Source organism: Phacochoerus africanus, chromosome 3, assembly GCF_016906955.1.
Source record: "Phacochoerus africanus isolate WHEZ1 chromosome 3, ROS_Pafr_v1, whole genome shotgun sequence".
Lineage (NCBI taxonomy): Eukaryota > Metazoa > Chordata > Mammalia > Artiodactyla > Suidae > Phacochoerus > Phacochoerus africanus.
This window is the reverse complement of record NC_062546.1, coordinates 91,441,505-91,460,067: the sequence shown is the minus strand read 5'-3', so window position 1 is coordinate 91,460,067 and position 18,563 is coordinate 91,441,505. Positions and strand designations below refer to the sequence as shown.

Genomic DNA, 18,563 nt, shown 5'->3' with positions numbered 1-18,563 from the left:
GAAATGCCGCCTCCCTGCCTATAGTCCTCATTTTGCCCCAAATAAAACTTAATTCTCAACTTTCAGGTTGTGCATATTTTTCTTTTTCTCTTTTTAGGGCTGCATCCATGGCATATAGAGATTCCCAGGCTAGGGGTCAAATGGAAGCTGTAGCCGATGGCCTATACCACAGCCACAGCAATGCCAGATCTGAGTCTCGTCTGCCATCTACACCACAGCTCACAGCAATGCTGGATCCTTAACCCACTGAGCAAGGCCAGGGATCAAACCTGCATCCTCATGGATACTAGTCAGATTAGTTTCTGCTGAGCCACCATGGGAACTCTATGGTTTTGCATGTTTTTTAAGTCCACAAAATGTACTATTTGATGCCTACGTAAACACTATTAAAAACTAATTCTAACATCAGCATGTGTTAGAACTTAACACCAACAAAATTTTGATGTTTTCTTTTCAGTTTGTTTTGTGGAGGAATATTTTATTGCTGACATTGTTTAAAGTTACTGATGTGTGGCCATAATAAAAAACAGATCTTGGAGTTCCTGTCGTGACTGAGCAGTTAATGAACCTGACTAGCATCCATGAGGACGTGGGTTCCATCACTGGCCTCACTCAGTGGGTTAAGGATCTGGCATTGCCATAAACTGTGGTGAAGTTCGCAGACATGGCTTGGATCCCGAGTTGCTGTGGGTGTGGCGTAGGCCAGCGGCTACAGCTCCGATTGGACCCCTAGCCTAGGATCCTCCGTATGCAGTGGGTACGGCCCTAAAAAATGAAAAAACAAAAAAAAAGAGAGAGAGAAAGAAACAAAACAAAACAAAAAAACAGATTTTTTTTTTGCTAGTTTTCTGAATCTCTGCCTTCAGTGCACCCCTTCTTTCGTATACCCAGAGTTGATGGCTCCCATGTCTCATCTTTGTTAAACCCATGACCATGAAGACATGTGTCTGTTATTAGGCGTCTTACTTACCTGGTCCTAAGTGGATGTCATCTGTGGTTTGATTGAAGCAATTGACCATATTCCAGTAATACTGTGGCTGCATGAAATACCCTTGAAAAAGCCTAAGTAATGTCTTAGCAAAAGAAACTTGGAAATTTGAGAGCTCCAGAAAAAGAGACAGAAGTGTTGACTAGAAGAGATGGCAGAGGTGTTTATATAAGTCTCTTGCTAAGCAAAAAGCAGCTAAGTGTTTTTTGTGCAGTTACAGCACAACCTAAGGAAAGAGATCTCTTTAACTGGTTGTTTTAACCTTCTTTTATGCCAACGATTTAGACTATTATGAGATGAGAGGAAGCTCTTGCGGCTTTTGGTGAGAAATAAGACCCCTCAGACCTAAGCTGGCCAGACTTTGAATATGCGGAGTGTCATGACAACAATTTTAAAATATGGCGATAATGACCTCAATGTAAATTTAACAAAAATCAGGCCTGAAGGCCTTTTGATTCATTAAAGCAACAGCAAATGTAATGGCATATTATCATAAGGTAATGAGCAATGATTTAGTGTTAATTACATTTCAGTGTCCAATTTGTTTGTACTTGCTGGGTCTGTATTTTGTCCTTTGGGTTGAAGAAAACTGTTTTAAGTGCAGGTGGTATTAAATATGATAAAGATTTAAAATCCATTGATGTCATTGTTCCATGTACTGTTTTTCACCAGATTGGAGAACACGTATTTTTCAAAAAAAGAATATTTTTTTACAAACTTTTATAAAGTACAAGGCCTCATATTTTCCAAAATATTTTATTAGAATTATTTAAAAGAAAAAAAATGAATAAGCAAATGAGGGGATCTTGCATTTCTTAATAGCAGCACTCATCCTTTGTCTTTTACACAGATAGAATTTTTACTCTACAGGGTTCATAGCAAGATTCTCCAACAGATCAGCTTTTTAGAAAGAAAACCGCCTTCATACAGATGTAGTAGGTTTCTCTCTCATCTCTGAGGAGTGTTCCTCTGTAACTCTCTGGATGGAAGTTTTCAACATTGATGTATCCAAATTGTTGGACAGGGAACAAGAATTTTCCATAAAATTCTCAGTGTACTCTTCTGGGTTACTTCCAGCTAAGAGATTTGAATTTTGCAGGCTTTAGATTTGTCCATATTCTATAAAAGGCAGGATGTTTTGCTCTGTCCTCTAGTCTTAGTGGATGTGTTTCAAATGAGACTGAGAGAAAAAAAATATCTATTTTGATGATTATCTTACAATGACTATGCAGGTAGAAGTGGATATTTTCAGTGGATGAGGCGAATAGAAGGAAATGGCTGTGAAGATCAGTACAGCATAGTGGAAAGAGACTGTTTTCTAGAAACCAATGTGGGTTTCAATTTCTGCTCCTCTAAGTCTACTTGTAAGCAAGTTCTTAACCGCTTCAGTGCTTATTTATGCAAAATGAAATTGGCAACACCATATGCCAATCACATGTATTTGGCTGCAATTAGATATAAATTCATTCTGAGATGGAAGACACAAAGATGGGAATTCAGCACTACAGGGACATGTGACTGAATCTGGACTTGGTAGGGCACTTTAGTTCTGGCTGGATTCAACCATTGAACAATGTCAGCAGTGGTCTAATTTATCTCTCTCCCTGCTCTGACTTCTGAATATCTACTTCAGTTGATTCTAGCTTTCCCTCAAGAGAGAGTTACATTTTGCTTCTTTGCCAGTTGTCCACACAATCCCCCTCATATGCAATTTGTCTGGCCTCCTATGACCTAGTGCCTCTAGCTGGGGAGGTAAAGATTTCAGACTGGTTTTGCCAGGGCCCACCCTTATACCTAGTGGGGGGCCAGCTATCCCTAAAGAGGAGAAAAAAATAATTTTCACTCTAAATGTCTGAGTTCTTGGCTGAAAAGCCCGTGATAAAAGACAGATTAACCAGAGAAGAACAAACAGAAGATTACTAACATGTATACTTAATGTATGGATGGGAGAAACCTACAGAAAATGAGTAACTCAAAGAGGTGGCTTAGAACTCCAGCTCATATAGAATCTTAAAGACAGAACAATAAGTCTGTGGATAAATGATAGGATAAAAGTAGATTTCATCTTCCAAAGGTAGAGATAAAGCCTAGTTAGTAAGGGATGACAGGTTCTATAGTTGTCAACAGGTGGTTCCCCTTTGTCCTCTTGGTCGAGAGGAGAGGAGGAATGGAGGGACAACTAAATCTATATCATCACCTATATCAATATCTATACTATTTCTATATCTATGTCTCTATCTGTGTCTGTATCTATGTATGTCTGTCTGTATCTGAATCTATATCAGTATATCTAGAAATTTGAGTTCTGGTTTCCAGATATTTCATATCAATAATATTAACTAATATGATGCTAACTTGAAGATACAATTCTCAGATTCTCAGAGAATAGTAAAATTAATGCTAATAATAATTACATTTATACTAAATTATTATTTTACTCTGATTAGGCATACACTAAATGTTTTATATTCATTATTTGATTTTCTTTTCAAATAATCCTATCCATAATCCTATGATGATTTTCATTGTTCAACTCATAGTCCAATATGTAGATGAGGAAGGTGAGGCTTGATAGGGTAAATAACATGCTCAGAGTCACCCAGTAAGATTCAGAACCCAGGATTCAATTCTCTATTCATTAGAACACCTCCCTACTTTGCTTTGCAAAACTGCTTCGAGAAAATAGCATTGTTTTCCTCCACGTTTAGAGGCATAGGACATCCAGCGAGTCTTTACAACTTAATGCAAAACTACAGGTGCTTTTTTCTGAAGAAAGGAGCCACAGTGGTCATTGGATACTTAGAGGGTCCGTGTCAAAAATGTTTAACAATACTCGGTTTAGTTTAACCCCTCCTCAGTCAGAGAGGTTACGAGATTATATTAAGACCTTGCATCTTCTTTATTCCGTTGCGGTCCAGAGATGACTCACCTGCCTGGCCTGGGTGGGACTGGGGACACAGAGATGGTGTCCCAATTCAGGGAAGGAGGCTTTCCTTGGAAGGCTGCTTCTGTCTCCTAGGAGTTCTTGGTACAGTCTCTTCCTCCACTTGACATGCCCCTTCTTTGTCAGTCTTCTCAAAATTTACACTTTGAGCTCATTTTGTTTCATTCATCTCTGAGCTTAGCACAGGGCCTGGCTTGGTAAAAAAAAAAAAAAACAAAAAAAAAACAAAACAAAAAAAAAACCTGAATGACTAAAGCAACTCCTTAGCTTTGTCAAGAGCCATAGAGTACAGATAATAAGGGAAGATACTCACCAGATGGTTGGGGGAAGGAGAGGCAGGAGGGTAAATTCATGATAGAGGTGATGCTGCAGCTGGAGCCCCCAATTTCCCATCCAAGGCCACGAGGCTCTGTCCATCCCCCAGCAAGTGAGAGCTGGTGCAGGTGTGCCTCTGCTGTCCTGTCCTCAAAGTCACCAGCAGTGCTGGAGGAGCATCGTTACCCACATTGTTTCATTCAGTTGTTCCCAGGCACCTCTATTGCATCCCTAGCTTTGACTGCCCAGGGAGGACTGCAGAGGATGGCGGGGAGGAGGTTGTCATAGGAAGAGTGGGCTGAAAAGTGAACTCCAGAGACACATCACCTGGATTTAAATCCCAGTCCCAACTCTGCCCCCCTCTCTGTGGGAGTGACTTGTTTGCTGTCTGTGGCTCAGTTCCCTCTCTGTAAAATACTAGCTTTCTCTTAAAATTGTGTAATATTTAAGAAGTCAATTGATTCATGAAAAATGTGTTTCACTGATTTTCCCCCAGTTCTAGGAGTGCCTTGAACATAGTAGGTCATTCATAACTGACTTGAATAAAGTTAAATAAAAATACTTTTGAAGCTTTCTAAGGAAACTGTACCCTGGTATAAAACTAAAAGAAAAAAAAAAAAACTAAAGAAAACTTAAAAATTGCATGTAGTGTGTGCAGAGTAACATTTTAATGAGTGAACCATTAGTTCGATGAGAACTTCCTGGGTAGAAGGCCCAGTCCTAGGATCAAGGGGCCCGAAAAATGAGGTGCTCATCTAGAGTGTGCAGACCAGCTGGGGAGACAGACCAATAAACAGATCTTCATAGAGCAGAGGGATAATTGCTGGAGTGCAGAGAAGCACAGGCTGGAAATGGAACATGGAGCTGGGAGTGGCAGGGATGGCAGGCAGACACAGCGGTGGAGCAAGCCTGCCTTGGAGACATGCTGTCTACATGGAACTTAATGTCCATAAGACCAGCTTTGCAAGAAGGCTTTTAGCAAATTTTTTACCTTTCTCCATTTCAACTCTCAGCAGTCTTTACCCGTGTTTTTAGAGAGAAGGGGAATTTCGATTCAACCTCAATAAGTATTTGGTCTCAAAATGAGCAGGGCAGCAAAATGGCATTGGTGGCCTGATAAGACAGGAAGTGGCTCAAAGGGCCTGTTTCTCTCTTGCTTAATCTTTTAATTGTTGAATCCAGTTTTCTCCCTTCAATTCTGATTCCTTTAACGTGCGGGTTTATTACCAAATATAACTGACCTGGGTAGGTAGACCATGCCATGATGATGATAACAGAGAGCCATCGCCATTGAGTATGTCCTGTGTGCCAGGCACAGTTCTAAGAACATTGTTCAGGATTCATTTAGAAACATCCTGACAATTAGGCACTGTGTTGTTTTTTATTTATTTAAAGAAACATTTTAATGGCCACACCTGCACCATATGGAAATTCCTAGGCCAGGGATTGAATTTGAGCCACAGCTGCAGCAACACTGGGTCATTTTAACCAACTTCCCTGGGTCAGGTATTGAACACACACCTCCACAGCAACCCGAGCCAATGCAGTAGGATTTTTTTTTTTTTTCTTTTTAGGACCATACCCTAGGCATATGGAAGTTCCCAGGCTAGGGGTCAAGTTGGAGCTGCAATTGCTGGCCTAAGCCAAAACCACGGCAATTCAGGATCTGAGCTGTGTTTGCAACCTACACCACAGCTCACAGCAACCCCAGATCCTTAATCCACTGAGCGAAGCCAGGAATCGTACCTGCAACCTCATGGTTACTAGTTGGATTTGTTTCCACTGTGCCACAACAGGAACTCCTGTAGTCCAATTCTTAACCAACTGCTCCACAGTGGGAACTCCAGTTGTGCACTGTTTTTATGCCCATTTTACAAAGGGGAACATTAAGAGGTGACAAGCTAGAAAATTTGCCTTAGGTCACAGTGGCTCCATGGTCAGTGTTTCAATTCCCATGTTTAAATCTATCTTCCTGCCTCTCTTTAAGCTCAGGGTTTACAATGACCACAATTGCCAAAAAATTCAAAACTCTTCCTTACTTGAAATTCTGCATATTGAGGGCTTCTTATACCAAGGTTGGGTTTCCATTAGGGTTTACAAGCTGAGGAGGGAGGGATGTTTGACCTTGGGTATTAATGCAAATTCAGATCTGTTAGTTTATGCTCTGTCAAGTAAATGCCCATGTCCTCTTTAGGAGTAAAGGATGGTGGGCATCACAAGGTGCTGAGAAAGAAGGGAAGGTCTGGACTATGGAGGCTCCAGCTCCTGAAAGGGGACCATCTTCTTAACTTCAGTTTATAACTCACCTCTTCTTACATGATAATGGAAAATACAAAAAGATATACTAAAATAGAGAGGAATGGTTGAAGAGTCTCCTTTTGAAATCAGATTCTACCTACTATCTGGTAAACGTTGAGCAAATTATTTATACTTCTCTGAACTTTCATTTTCTCAACCATGAAATGGAAATAAAAATGATACCTTTCTCATAGAGTTGTTTTAATGATTAAAATGAGAAAATCTACAGTCAGTTCTTAGTGCAGTGCTCAGCAGAGTTTATTGAGCCTACTGTGCTACTACTACTGCTCTCTCTCTTCATGGTTATAGTACCACTGCCCCCATCATCACCACAATCACCACCACCACCACCTCAACCATCACCACCATCACCATCATCACCACCGCCACCATCAGCACCATCACCACCACCACCTCAACCATCACCACTAGCTTATGACCACCACCATCACCACCACCATCATCACCATCAGCAGCAGCATAACCACCATTACTACGTCTACCACTGCCACTACCATGATCACTACCAATGCTGTTATCATCTTCCTAGCAATATCATCATCATCACAGGTGTCATTACCCCCGATTAGCTACTTGCTGGCTTCTTTGATTTGCAGATTGTTACAGAAGGGCAGAGTCATGGAAGAATCCCTGTGTGGGATCTTTGGGATGTTGTCTTTGATCCCAGACCCTCCACTTGCAGTGATGGGGACAAGGCACTTAAGTTTTCCAAACCTCTTTACAAAAAAGTCGTAGGAATAGCATAAATGCTTGTGTCATATATATGAATAAAATAATACATTATGGAATTATATATATATATATATGTATACATATATATATTATAGCATACATAATGAATAATACAAAGCATTGGACTTTCCATGGTATGGTCTTCTACCCATAGGACGTAGCTGCTTAACTAACCCAATTTCTGTAGCTATCCATGAGGACACAGTTGGAGCCAGATATGATCCAGAGGACACAGAACCGGAGCTTTTTGTCATATTGGCATCAGTGGCCCTGGTCCTTGTCTTCTTTCCTGAATCCTCACAATGAGAACCCACTAGGACAAAAAAAAAAAAATCAAAAAACAAAAAACAAAAAACTCAGGGTTTAGTAGTTGGTAGTTATCACTGTTAATGGTAATTCCAGTCCTGAAGGCATCTCGAGCTAGCTATTGACTTGCAGTCATTTTGCCTGTTGGTTCAGGATGTATTTGTGCCCTGAATGCACTGACCGCTCACTTCGACTTTCTCCCTGTTTCCTTTTCTGATTGCAGCTCCTTCCGAGATCACCTTTGCCATTGATGTTGGCAATGGCCCCATAGAGCTCATAGTCCAGTCTCCAGCACTCCTGAACGACAACCAATGGCATTATGTCCGGGCCGAGAGGAACCTCAAGGAGACCTCTCTCCAGGTGGACAGCCTCCCAAGGGTGACCAAGAAGACTTCAGAGGAGGGCCATTTCCGGCTACAGCTGAACAGCCAGCTGTTTGTAGGTAGGGGACATCGCAAGGCGCCCTTTGTGTTAAAAACCCTACAAGATGGATGGGCAGCTAGTCCCAAGGAAAACTACTATTTCGTTTTGGACCTGGGGATGATTAAATATTTCATAAAGTGCTTATAATTATGAATTTAATTTTACAAATTCTTCTTTTCTTGATTCATTATCTACGACAATGAAGGATTGTGTTATCACTGAGCAAATTTTGAGGGGGGTCTCAGACATTTTCTGTCTTTTCTCCTTGTCCATATCATGTCTTAAGATGTCCAGGGACCCCTATTATTTTCATTCTTATAATCAAAATCCACTCTTAGAAAAAGAATGTGTCAGCTATTGGAACCTTGGTAGGTGTTGGCTCTAAGTCAGCGGGCCAGCATTCACGCTTTGTACTGATACCTGACTCTCAATAACCATGTGATGAAATATATGATAAAGTCTTCAAGGGCTTTGGGGCATCAGTGATATGGGTGTGGGGGGTAACTATTGGAGCTTCTTCAGTACTCCCTGAAGTTACGTCACTTAGATGGGCTGCCTTATACTTGCACAGAAGAGCAGCCCTGGTCCTCCAAGCCGACATCACTGGTCATTCCCTCCATGAGACTGAGAAGCAGCCTTTAGATAAGTTTTTCCTCTGAACTGGCTGCCAATGCTAGTATAGGGACTGGGAAGGCTCAGACATCATTCACTGAGTTACTCATTCATGCATTCATTCCAGAAATGGTCAGTGAGCACCACTTTGTTGGATGATAGAGATTGAAAGTTGACATGTACAATGAAATTACTTTTCAAAGAGCCCACTCTGTGTGTGTGTGTGTGTGTGAGAGAGAGAGAGAGAGAGAGAGAGAGAGAGAGAGAGAGAGAGAGAGAGAGAGAGGGAGGCAGGCAAAGAGAAAGAGAGGGAGAAAAAATGGAAAGAATTTAGCCACATTAGTCTGGTTAGGAAAGGTCAGCCTTATAGCTATAATTTAGAAAGGATGTTTTGGAAGTAGGTTGAGCAGGGATTGTAAAGCTTGAAAGAACAAAATAGAGCTGTAAATGTTAGAAATATTGTAATATTATCAAAGCCAAGAGGTTGCTCTTACATAAAACTTGAAGTGCAGATGCTTAAACAGTGGCATAAGTAAATCTCCCAATCTACCAGTATACCCAGAATTAATTCTTTCCTTCTGTATTTTTTTTACCAACTCTCACACGTCATAGCTTTACTACTAGTAATGAAATACCATCAGCAATCAATGAGTTTTTCTTACTTGCTTCCTTTAAACTTGAGTTCGGACCACTTTCAACTCTGAGGAAAGTTGTCATTAAAATCACGCCACCTAAAAGAAAAGAAGTAGCAGAATATGTCATAATCTCTCTTCTTAACAGGAATCATATTTCTTTCTTCATCTCTCCTGTTTTCCATATCCAGCAGAAGCTAAGACATAAGTGACTCAAAACATTTTTATGATTAAAAGGCATTTGCTTAATTAACCTACATAAGTGATGTGATTTACTACTAAATATATTTTTAAAATTTATATTGATGTTTTAATGCTATTTAAACATTACATTTTATTTCTTTGAGTAAGTTTTCTAGTCATCAAGATTTAATGTCTTTTGAGGTGTAATCAATTCAAGTAGTTTGCAATTTTCATAAATTATATTCCATGCCAAAGTTTAATTTATCTTCAGGAACTGATTATGAGTCTTTCTGGCTGAAAGGTGTATATAAAAATGGAATTTTTTAATCCCTTCCTGCAAATTTCATGTAGCTATAAAATTACTGTGGCCTGAACATGTGACAAACTTTGTGCAAGTCAAAAGGGACAAGAGACAGCTGTGTTTCCTTGCTAGTATTTATCTCCAGTCAAATTGATCACAAACGCATTGAGTTGAAAGAGCCTGTCAATGCATTAGAGGAGAATCCTCTCTGGAGCAGGAGCCAAGGTCAGCTGTGGTCAGAGCACCTGCTTTTGTTATGTTTCTTTCCAATAAGTTCCATCACAGATGTTACTCTGCTTTATTGAATTTGTCTTAATGTACTTGAAGAAATAAAAAAAATGCTGTTGGAGGGCATTTTAGTCTTCTGCTTTGAATGTTATTGTTTAGTGCTCAGTGAAGCGCCTGTTTAGAAATGTCAGGTGGCCAAAAAAAAACCCTGAGGTCCCAATATTTCCATTTTGTATGATCTAATGGTTAAAAAAAAAAAATCCCTCTACTTGGAGCAGTGAAAATGATGAATTGCCTTTGCTATGAGTCAGAAACTTAGAGACACTTGATTTTTATATTTGCTGGGCAGGAAAAGATAGGATTGGTGTGTGCTTCCTTTTTTTTTTTTTTTTTTTTGCTTTTTAGGTCTGTACCCATGGCATGTGTAGGTTCCCAGGCTAGGGGTCTAATCAGAGTTATAGCTGTCGGCCTATGCTACAGCCACAGCAATGCAGCATCCGAGCCGCATCTGTGACCTACACCACAGCTCATGGCACTGGATCCCTAACCCACTGATCGAGGCCAGGGGTCAAACCCACAACCTCATGGTCCCTAGTTGGATTGTTTCTGCTGCGCCATGATGGGAACTCTGGTGTGTGCTTCCTTAATGTGATAGATTGCATGTGACAGTGCTTAAATATTAATTTGGATATGTCTGTCTAGATGCCTTTAACCACTGAAGGATCTCTCCATCAAAACAGAGCTTCATTGAGTGTGGTAATCACTGGTGCTGCTGTTGTGCTCAAGTGCTTCCTGAATACAGGAAACAGGTTGAATTTTCCAGGATAGAGGGACTTCCTATCACTGCCCCTATCCCTGGGATGTTACACACTACAGTACTGATACAGGGGTCAATGCATGCTGGATTCCCAGAATCCATGCGTAACTGCAGGCATTTATTTCCCTGATAGTTGGGGACAGTTGCAGCCATGTCATTTCACGGGTCACATTTCTCAAATATAGTAGGAGAAATTTAATAACCCATAGCTCCTGAAATGTGGTGAGCCTGTGGTTGCCTCAGCTTAAAGCTCTTGGCAGTGTTACCACCTGATTTGCTGTTCCTGACCAGCTCTGCAAGTCTCAATGTGAGATTGAGGCAAGAGAAATGCAAGAGCTAGCAGCACCTGATGAAAGAGAAACGAAGATATCCGGGGCCAAACTCCAGGTCAACTACCTGCAGGCCATGGGACCCTGGTAGAAAAACTACCACCCCAAGGGTATTCATTGTCTTTATTTGCAGAATGAAATTGAAGTGTCCAGGAGCAGATGTCTCACAACTGGAGCATCTGTTAACTACATGTGGCTATCAGGAGTGATAGTCACCCTTGTCTTCAAGCTCATTATCTGTAACAGCAAGGAAAATCCTTTGTTTTCCCCCAAATATGACACCCCATCTTTCCAAATATCTGGCAATTACAGAGTGAACATTTTGTAAAGATGTGGGCCTGGGAGTCTCATCTCTGTTTTACTTCACTTTCTTACATTTTTTTTTTTTTGCCTTGCGTGGACCTTTTGCTTTTTCTTTCCTGCTTTTTTTTTTTCTTTTTGGCTCAGTTGCTTTATTAGTGTCAAACCGAAGTTGCTCCCATTTACAAGTCTTTGGGGAAAATACTGCACTGACTTGATAAAGTCTTAAGTCGTAAAGTTGAAGAGATACCTCCTCCACCTGCTCCTGCTTCCACTCTGGTTGGGATTCATTATTTTCATTTTAAGGTGATGCGTGTCAGACTTGGCGAGGTCAGCCATGAAGCCAGGAAAGCCAGTGGCCATCCGCTCTGCACCTGGCACTTTATCAGCTGCCAGAGTCTCCCTGTGGAATAGTCACTTACATTTACCCTTGTGAGGGATCCTGGAGGAGAGTTTTCCTGCCACAGGTCAGCAGAGTTTTGTACCTGAGAAGATGGCATGTGTCATCTGGCACAGGGGAGGTCGCAGCCCTTCCATGTATAGGAAGAAAGGGGGAAATTGCTTTTCATCATATTTGTTACATAAAGCCATTGTGTACAGATGATATCAATGGCAAAACGAAAATTCAAGAAATAATTACCTTTTTAGCACTGTGTACATTTCTAATTATCAGGTCTAATTTACCAAAAAGGTTTGTTTTTTTTCAAAGTTAATTAATTATGTCAAGCATACTTGGATCACTTGAATCATCTTTGGTTTTTATTGCTTTTTTTTTTTTAGATTTTTAGGGCCAGACCCATGGTTTATGGAGATTCCCAGGCTAGGGATCAAATTGGAGCTGCAGCTGCCAACCTACACCACAGCCACAGCAATACCAGATCTGAGCCACATCTTCTACCTTTACTGCAGCTCATGGCAGTGCTGGATCCCTAACCCACTGAGCAAGGCCAGGGATCAAATACAAGTCCTTTTGGATACTAGTTGAGTTCATTTCCACTAAGCCATGTTGGGAACTCCTGAATCATCTTTGTTACCAGAAAATGAATACACGAATTCTGAAGTTCCCCAGTGTAATTAAATGAGAGAAATTGTTCTGATTAGTTTAAGAAGTTGAGAGGAGGAGTTCCCTCTGTGGCACAATGGGGTAGGTGGTATCTTTGCAGTGCCAGAACACATGTTCGATCTCTGACCCAGCACAGTAGATTAAAGAACCCAGCATGGTTCAGCTGTTGTGTAGGTTACGACTTAAGCTCGGATCTGACCCCTGGCCTGGGAACTTCATGTGCCATGGAGCAGCCAAAAAAAAAAAAAAAAAGTTGATAGGAGATCTCAGAACATGTGTGGGCCAGTCACAGGGATGCTTCGCTTCCTTGTTACTTAACAACCCATGGTCACTCAATGCTTCTAAAATGAAGAAAACAAAAGCAAAAACAAAAAACAAACAAAAGCATTGAAGAAGAGCTACCTGCTTCCTCATGCATTTTGTTTTTTTCTTCCCCAACACCATGGCTCCACAAAATCATATTCTGGCTTGAAAGTGCCTTGAAAGAACGTGGGCTCTTCTTTTCAGAGAAGCAAATGATGAAATGACTCTTCCACAAGACTTTGTCTCATCTTGAAGATGTTGAGTTGAGTACAGTTAAGCCATCCCAACAGCCCATGTTACTGTTTTCTGTCCCCTAATAGTCCATCTGTTTTCAAATGTTTGCCTACAATCTCTTATGCTTTAACTGAAGCTCATTTCATACTGGCTGCATTGGATTGATAATAGGCAAATGAAGGAGAATGTAGAATTTTTTTGTTTAGTTTGACTTTTTAATTTGGCCTTTGGCAAAACATATTTCAACCCACACTATAGTGTTTTGAAAGAAGATGCAACATGGCACTATTTTTTCCTGCACCCCAGGGAGAAAACCCTGAGAGTTGGACCACACAAAAATTCAAGGGTAGAAGCAGTCATTCCGGCACGGTCATCAAAATTTGTAACTCAGTAAAGAAAGGAAACATTAGGACAGCACCATTTATAATTATCTGCTTAGCTGATAATTATAGAAAGAAACTCAAGCCAAATATTTCTGGAAAATAAAATAATACTCTCAAGATGTTCAAGGACACAAATTGGGGGACAGTAAGGAGGTGAGAGGCTACTGTCTTTTTCCAAAGCCATGATGCCCTTGAGCTGATGTAACCAGGACAACCAGAGAAGCTTTAGTTTAGAAAAGAGTGGACCCAGCTTATGCTGCAAGTCTATCACCTGTTTCCATTTCTCCATGGCTACAGTGACAAAGCTGATGTCTCAGAGGAGGAGGTGAGGAAGCCTCTGACCAGAGCAGTGGAGGGGAAGAAGATATAATCAGAACTCTCAGAAAATGTTTTCATTCTGTTACTAAGTTTTTCTGGTTTGGGGAGAAAGGGATTTGGCTTCAGAGCCCCCCTGAGTTGGGAAGGCAATTTTGTAGAAGAGCTGAGAAGTGCCATGTTTAATTCAGCCTCCTGTTTCATCATCCATGTCCCAGGCTGAAGAGTGAGGGTCTGGTGTGTAGAGAGGTTTGGAAGCCTATGGTAGACAACAACTGGGATGTGTTGTCAGGTCTCCACTAAGACGGGCCTGCAGGGGGGAGTGTGTTGGAAGCCAGTCTCCCCCTGTTGGCCCCTTCAGGTACTGCATCTGGACAAGGCTGCTTCTTTCCCAGGGATGTCCATAGACAGTCATCTGGAGTCCAGGGTATAAAGGCCCAGCCATTTGGCCCAAGGAAGCACAGCTATGAGAGGTTTTCCTACCTCCAGGACTCTCCATGGACTGTTCTAGACCGTTAGATCTGCAACAGAACTCACGTCTCTTCCAACCACTTCTCCTTCCTCCTCTCTGGGGCAAAGATGTGTTCCCAGTGGGTCCCCCTAAAAAAAGTCCTGCATTTTTAACTTTAATCTCACAGCCTATTGGCTGGAGAACCCTACCTGAGGCAGAATCACATAGATTTATTGTCCCCCCCCCCCACTTTTTAAAATCAAAGTGATTTTTAAGAGAACTCCATTTTTCATTCCTCCCAAGGATTAACCATAACATAGTGCCTCCTCTTCTCCCATTTTCCCCTCCAAAACACTCTTTAAATTCAGTGGCTTCCTCAGAGGTGAATTTGTGTGGTACCCTCAAACCAAGAGGGGCAGCCCCACCCTCCATCTACCTGGAAGGCTCCTCTTCATTGATGGCACAGATTTGTGATGGTTCTTATGAACTCTCTTCTCGGGGGGTGGGGCGAGTGTGTTCCCCACCCCATACACTTCCTGTCATGCAGGGTTATAAGGACTTAATCTGTGCTTCTCCTCTGCTTTCCTTGTGGGCAGTAACTTATCTTCATATCCTTTAACCTAGTGCTGGCTCTTTGATATATATAAGGTTAAATTAATGCCTGATGAATTAATCAAAGTGAGAAAATGCAGAGTTACAAATGCTGGGCTTTCCGCTATTAGTTTTATGGTTTTAGTCAAATCATTTACCTTTCCCAAGCCTCAGTTATTCCATCTGTCCATTGGGCTTAGTAATCAATAACACATTAATTGCACAGATTGAATGAGGCACTAGGTAATTTATTCTCCCACTTGGAGTTTCCTATTAAGGTTTATTAAATAAGAGTTGCAAGCAAAAGACCATTTCAAATGGGAAATGATTTGTGCCCCCACCTCGGTAGGATAATGAGGCACTCCTTTGCCTGGAAATTTATGAGATTTGATATTTAAAGAACACATTCAAATGGTGTAATAATTGCCAGTGGAATAATTCTTCCCTCTCATTGTTTGTTTGTTTGTTTTTAAATTAAAGTATAATTGATTTACAATGTAGTGCCAATTCCCTCACTGGATTTTATTTCCCCTTTGCACAAGTCAGTAAAAGTGTCTCTACATAGCAGTGTGTGTATCTGATGTTGTGAATGTCTCAAAAGCTGGGGTGGGACCTTTATAAAAAAATCTTACAACTGCTATTGTCTTAACAGTCTGCTCCAAAAGTGAAGGAGTTTTTAAAACCAGTTTTTAGCCACATTCCCTTATGATGCACACAAGCTTGCTTTGAAGTTGATATCACTGTATTTGTATTATTATTGCTATTAGTTTCCTTCTGCTCTGGTCAGTGAATACAGCGTTTTTGTGGAGAATCCCATTGGCTCTGGAAGTGCTCTCAGACCAGAGGTGGACCCTCCACTTGTGACTTAATGAATCCATAAGGTTTTTGAGATAAACGGAAAGCCAGCCACACCCTTCCCACATTTTTGGTGCCATCTGAGGAGACACTGCCTTCCTCTTGACCTTTGCTGTGGATAAAGCAGCAGCAAAAGCCAAACTCTATTTTATTAAAAAAAATTAAAGCGATTTTCTTAAGCAATGTTTAATATTCATTTGCCCAGCTATCAGCTCTCAGTGCCATTCTATCTTATTCCCATGTCCAAAAGGCTCTAGAAAAACCAATAGATTCTTTAGAGTGGAGATGGCCTCGTTTTGCTGGATCGGGACAAAGGTGCTGCCGGTTGTTAGACCCCCACCTTTCCACTTGCTTCTGTTTCCTCCTTTCTCTTTTTTATCCACATTCTTTTTTTGACCCAATTCATTTAACAAATCTTTTCTGAGTGTGTACTCTGTCACGATTCCTGGGCTAGGCAATGGGGACACAAAAATGAGTAAGATCCATTCTCTATTTAAGAAGTACAGGAACCTTCCTAAACTGTTGGTGGGAATGTAAGTTGGTGCGGACACTGTGGAAAAGTGTGGAGATTCCTTGAAAAACAAAAGGTGTTGTTGCCATATGATCCAGCAATTCCACTTTTGAGCACATATCTAGATACAACTCGAATTCAAAAAGATCCATGCAACCCAGTGTTCACAGCAGCACTATTCACAGTAGCCAGGATATAGAAGCAAATGTAAATGTCCATTGACAAAGGAAAGGATTAAGAAGTTGTGATACATATATGTAGTGGAATACTACTCAGCCATAAAAAATAATGTAATAATGTGATTTTTAGCAACATGGATGGACCTAGAGATGATCATACTAAGTGAAGTAAGATAGAGAAAGACAAATACCTTGCAATATCACTTATATGTAGAATTTTAAAAAGTTGATACAAATGAATTTACATACAAAACAGAAATAGACCCACAGACATAGAAAACAAACTTAGGGTTGCCAAAGGGGAAAGGTGGTAGAAGGAATAAATTAGTAGTTTTAATTAACATATATGTACTTCTCTATATAAAATAGATAACCAACAATGACTTACTCTATAGCACAAGGAACTTAATATCTTGTAATAACCTATAATGGAAAATAATCTGAAAATCACATATATATAATTATATTACACATATAATTTAATATATATTCAATTTTATATGTATATATAATGTAACCACTGTGCTGTAAACTTGTAGATAATATGACAATTGTAAATCAACTACGCTGCAATTAATTAATTAATTAAAGTACAGGCTGCAAACAGGGAAGAGAAGTTTTTAAACCTTTGTGGCTCAGTGATAATGAAACTGACTAGTATCCATGAGGATGCATGTTTGATCCCTGGCCTTGATCAGTGGATTAAAGATCTGGCGTTGCCACAAGCTGTGGTGTAGATCATAAATTCGGCTTAGATCTGGAGTTACCATGGCTGTGGCTATGGTGTAGGCTATCAGCTGCAGCTCCGATTTGACCCCTAGCCTGGGAACTTCCATATGCCACAGGTGCAGTCCTAGAAAGAAAAAAACAAAAACAAAATGTCTTTCAGGATGTGGTTTGTGGCTGCCCTTTCAAGAAGAAAAGGGGAGGTAGCTTCCAGACCCACTCACTGCATAAAGGTCATCCACGATTCTTACTTTATTTCCAAGTTTCAGCTGATTTTTCTGATGATAGAGTGCCTCCCACGCTTGCTGACTTGCCCCTAGTCCCCTGGCAGCCATCACCCCAACACAGGAAGCTGGAACAAGGAAGGGCCCCAAAGTGATTACTTCACAAATACATCCAAACCTCAAGACAATGCTCATAGGCTGGGTTGTGGGAACTGCTAGCCATGAATCTCCATCACTACTCTCTTTTTAGTGAATTGTGGGCTCCTTTTGTATTTCACATTCTCCTGGGCTCAGCCATAAAATCATTCTGGGTCGGATGGGACTTTTAGGGAAAATTCTTACAGCTTATAATTATAGGCTCATACTGTATTGACTTATTTCTCTGAACGGGTCCATGGTTTAGCCTCTGAGGGAATCTCTGTTCTCAGCACAGTGATTTCCAGGGGCCCTAACATCCAGGAAATCTTGAAACTGCTAGGTGGTGCCTTGGCCTGGCAGCTTGCAGAGAAGGAGGTAGCTCTTCCCTCTGATTCTAGAAAAGACCTGGGGCTCCTATGCCATCTCTTATCCATCTCTTATCTCTTGTCTGGGTGGTGGGTGGGGGGAGGTGACACTCCTGGCGCTTTTCCAAGAGACTTCTGTCACTTTTCTCCCTTAAGGTTTTTTTGTTTGTTTGTTTTGTTATTATTATTATTTTTTAATAGTTATTTCCCCAATACAGTTTTTTTTCCTACTGTACAGCACGGTGACCCAGTTACACATACGTGTACATATTCTATTTTTGCACATTATCATGCTCCGTCATAAGGGACTAGACATAGTTCCCAGCACTACACAGCAGGATCTCATTGCTAATCCATTCCAAAGGCAATAGTTTGTATCTATTAACCCCAAGCTCTCCAACCACCCCACTCCCTCCCCCTGGGCTACCGCAAGTCTATTTTCCAAGTCCTTAAGGTTGTTTTGGGTGGTGATTTTACTTTTCATCTAAGGAATCCGAGGCAGGAGATAGCAGAGTGAGGTGTGACTTGAGTCCCATCTTTGTGAGATTGGAGATTGTCCTTTTAGTCAGAACAGTTCCTGTCACTCCTCCAAGGTTCTGTGATTAGGATTATGGGGGACACAACTGCCCCAGCATTTCCATAGTATTTTTGCATCTCATTACCTCCAAATAAGATACAAGGCAATAGTTTGGAGGATTCTCTGACAAGAGGTTTGACACTAAATCAGCCACCTTGAATGGCGGTGGGACTTGTTCCCTCTGCTCCACGGCACTATGGGCAACAGAAACAGGCACGA

The 18,563-nt window shown here is 41.0% G+C and overlaps 1 protein-coding gene across 1 annotated transcript in view; it reads left to right on the top strand.

The window, feature by feature from the left end:
* The window catches only part of CNTNAP5 (contactin associated protein family member 5), a 449,251-nt gene that overhangs the window by 314,709 nt on the left and 115,979 nt on the right, over window positions 1-18,563 (top strand). Inside the window, exon 16 of the mRNA XM_047770224.1 lies at window positions 7,828-8,046. Within this exon, the coding sequence (XP_047626180.1) occupies window positions 7,828-8,046 (219 nt within the window). The remainder of the gene's footprint in view (window positions 1-7,827; window positions 8,047-18,563) is intronic.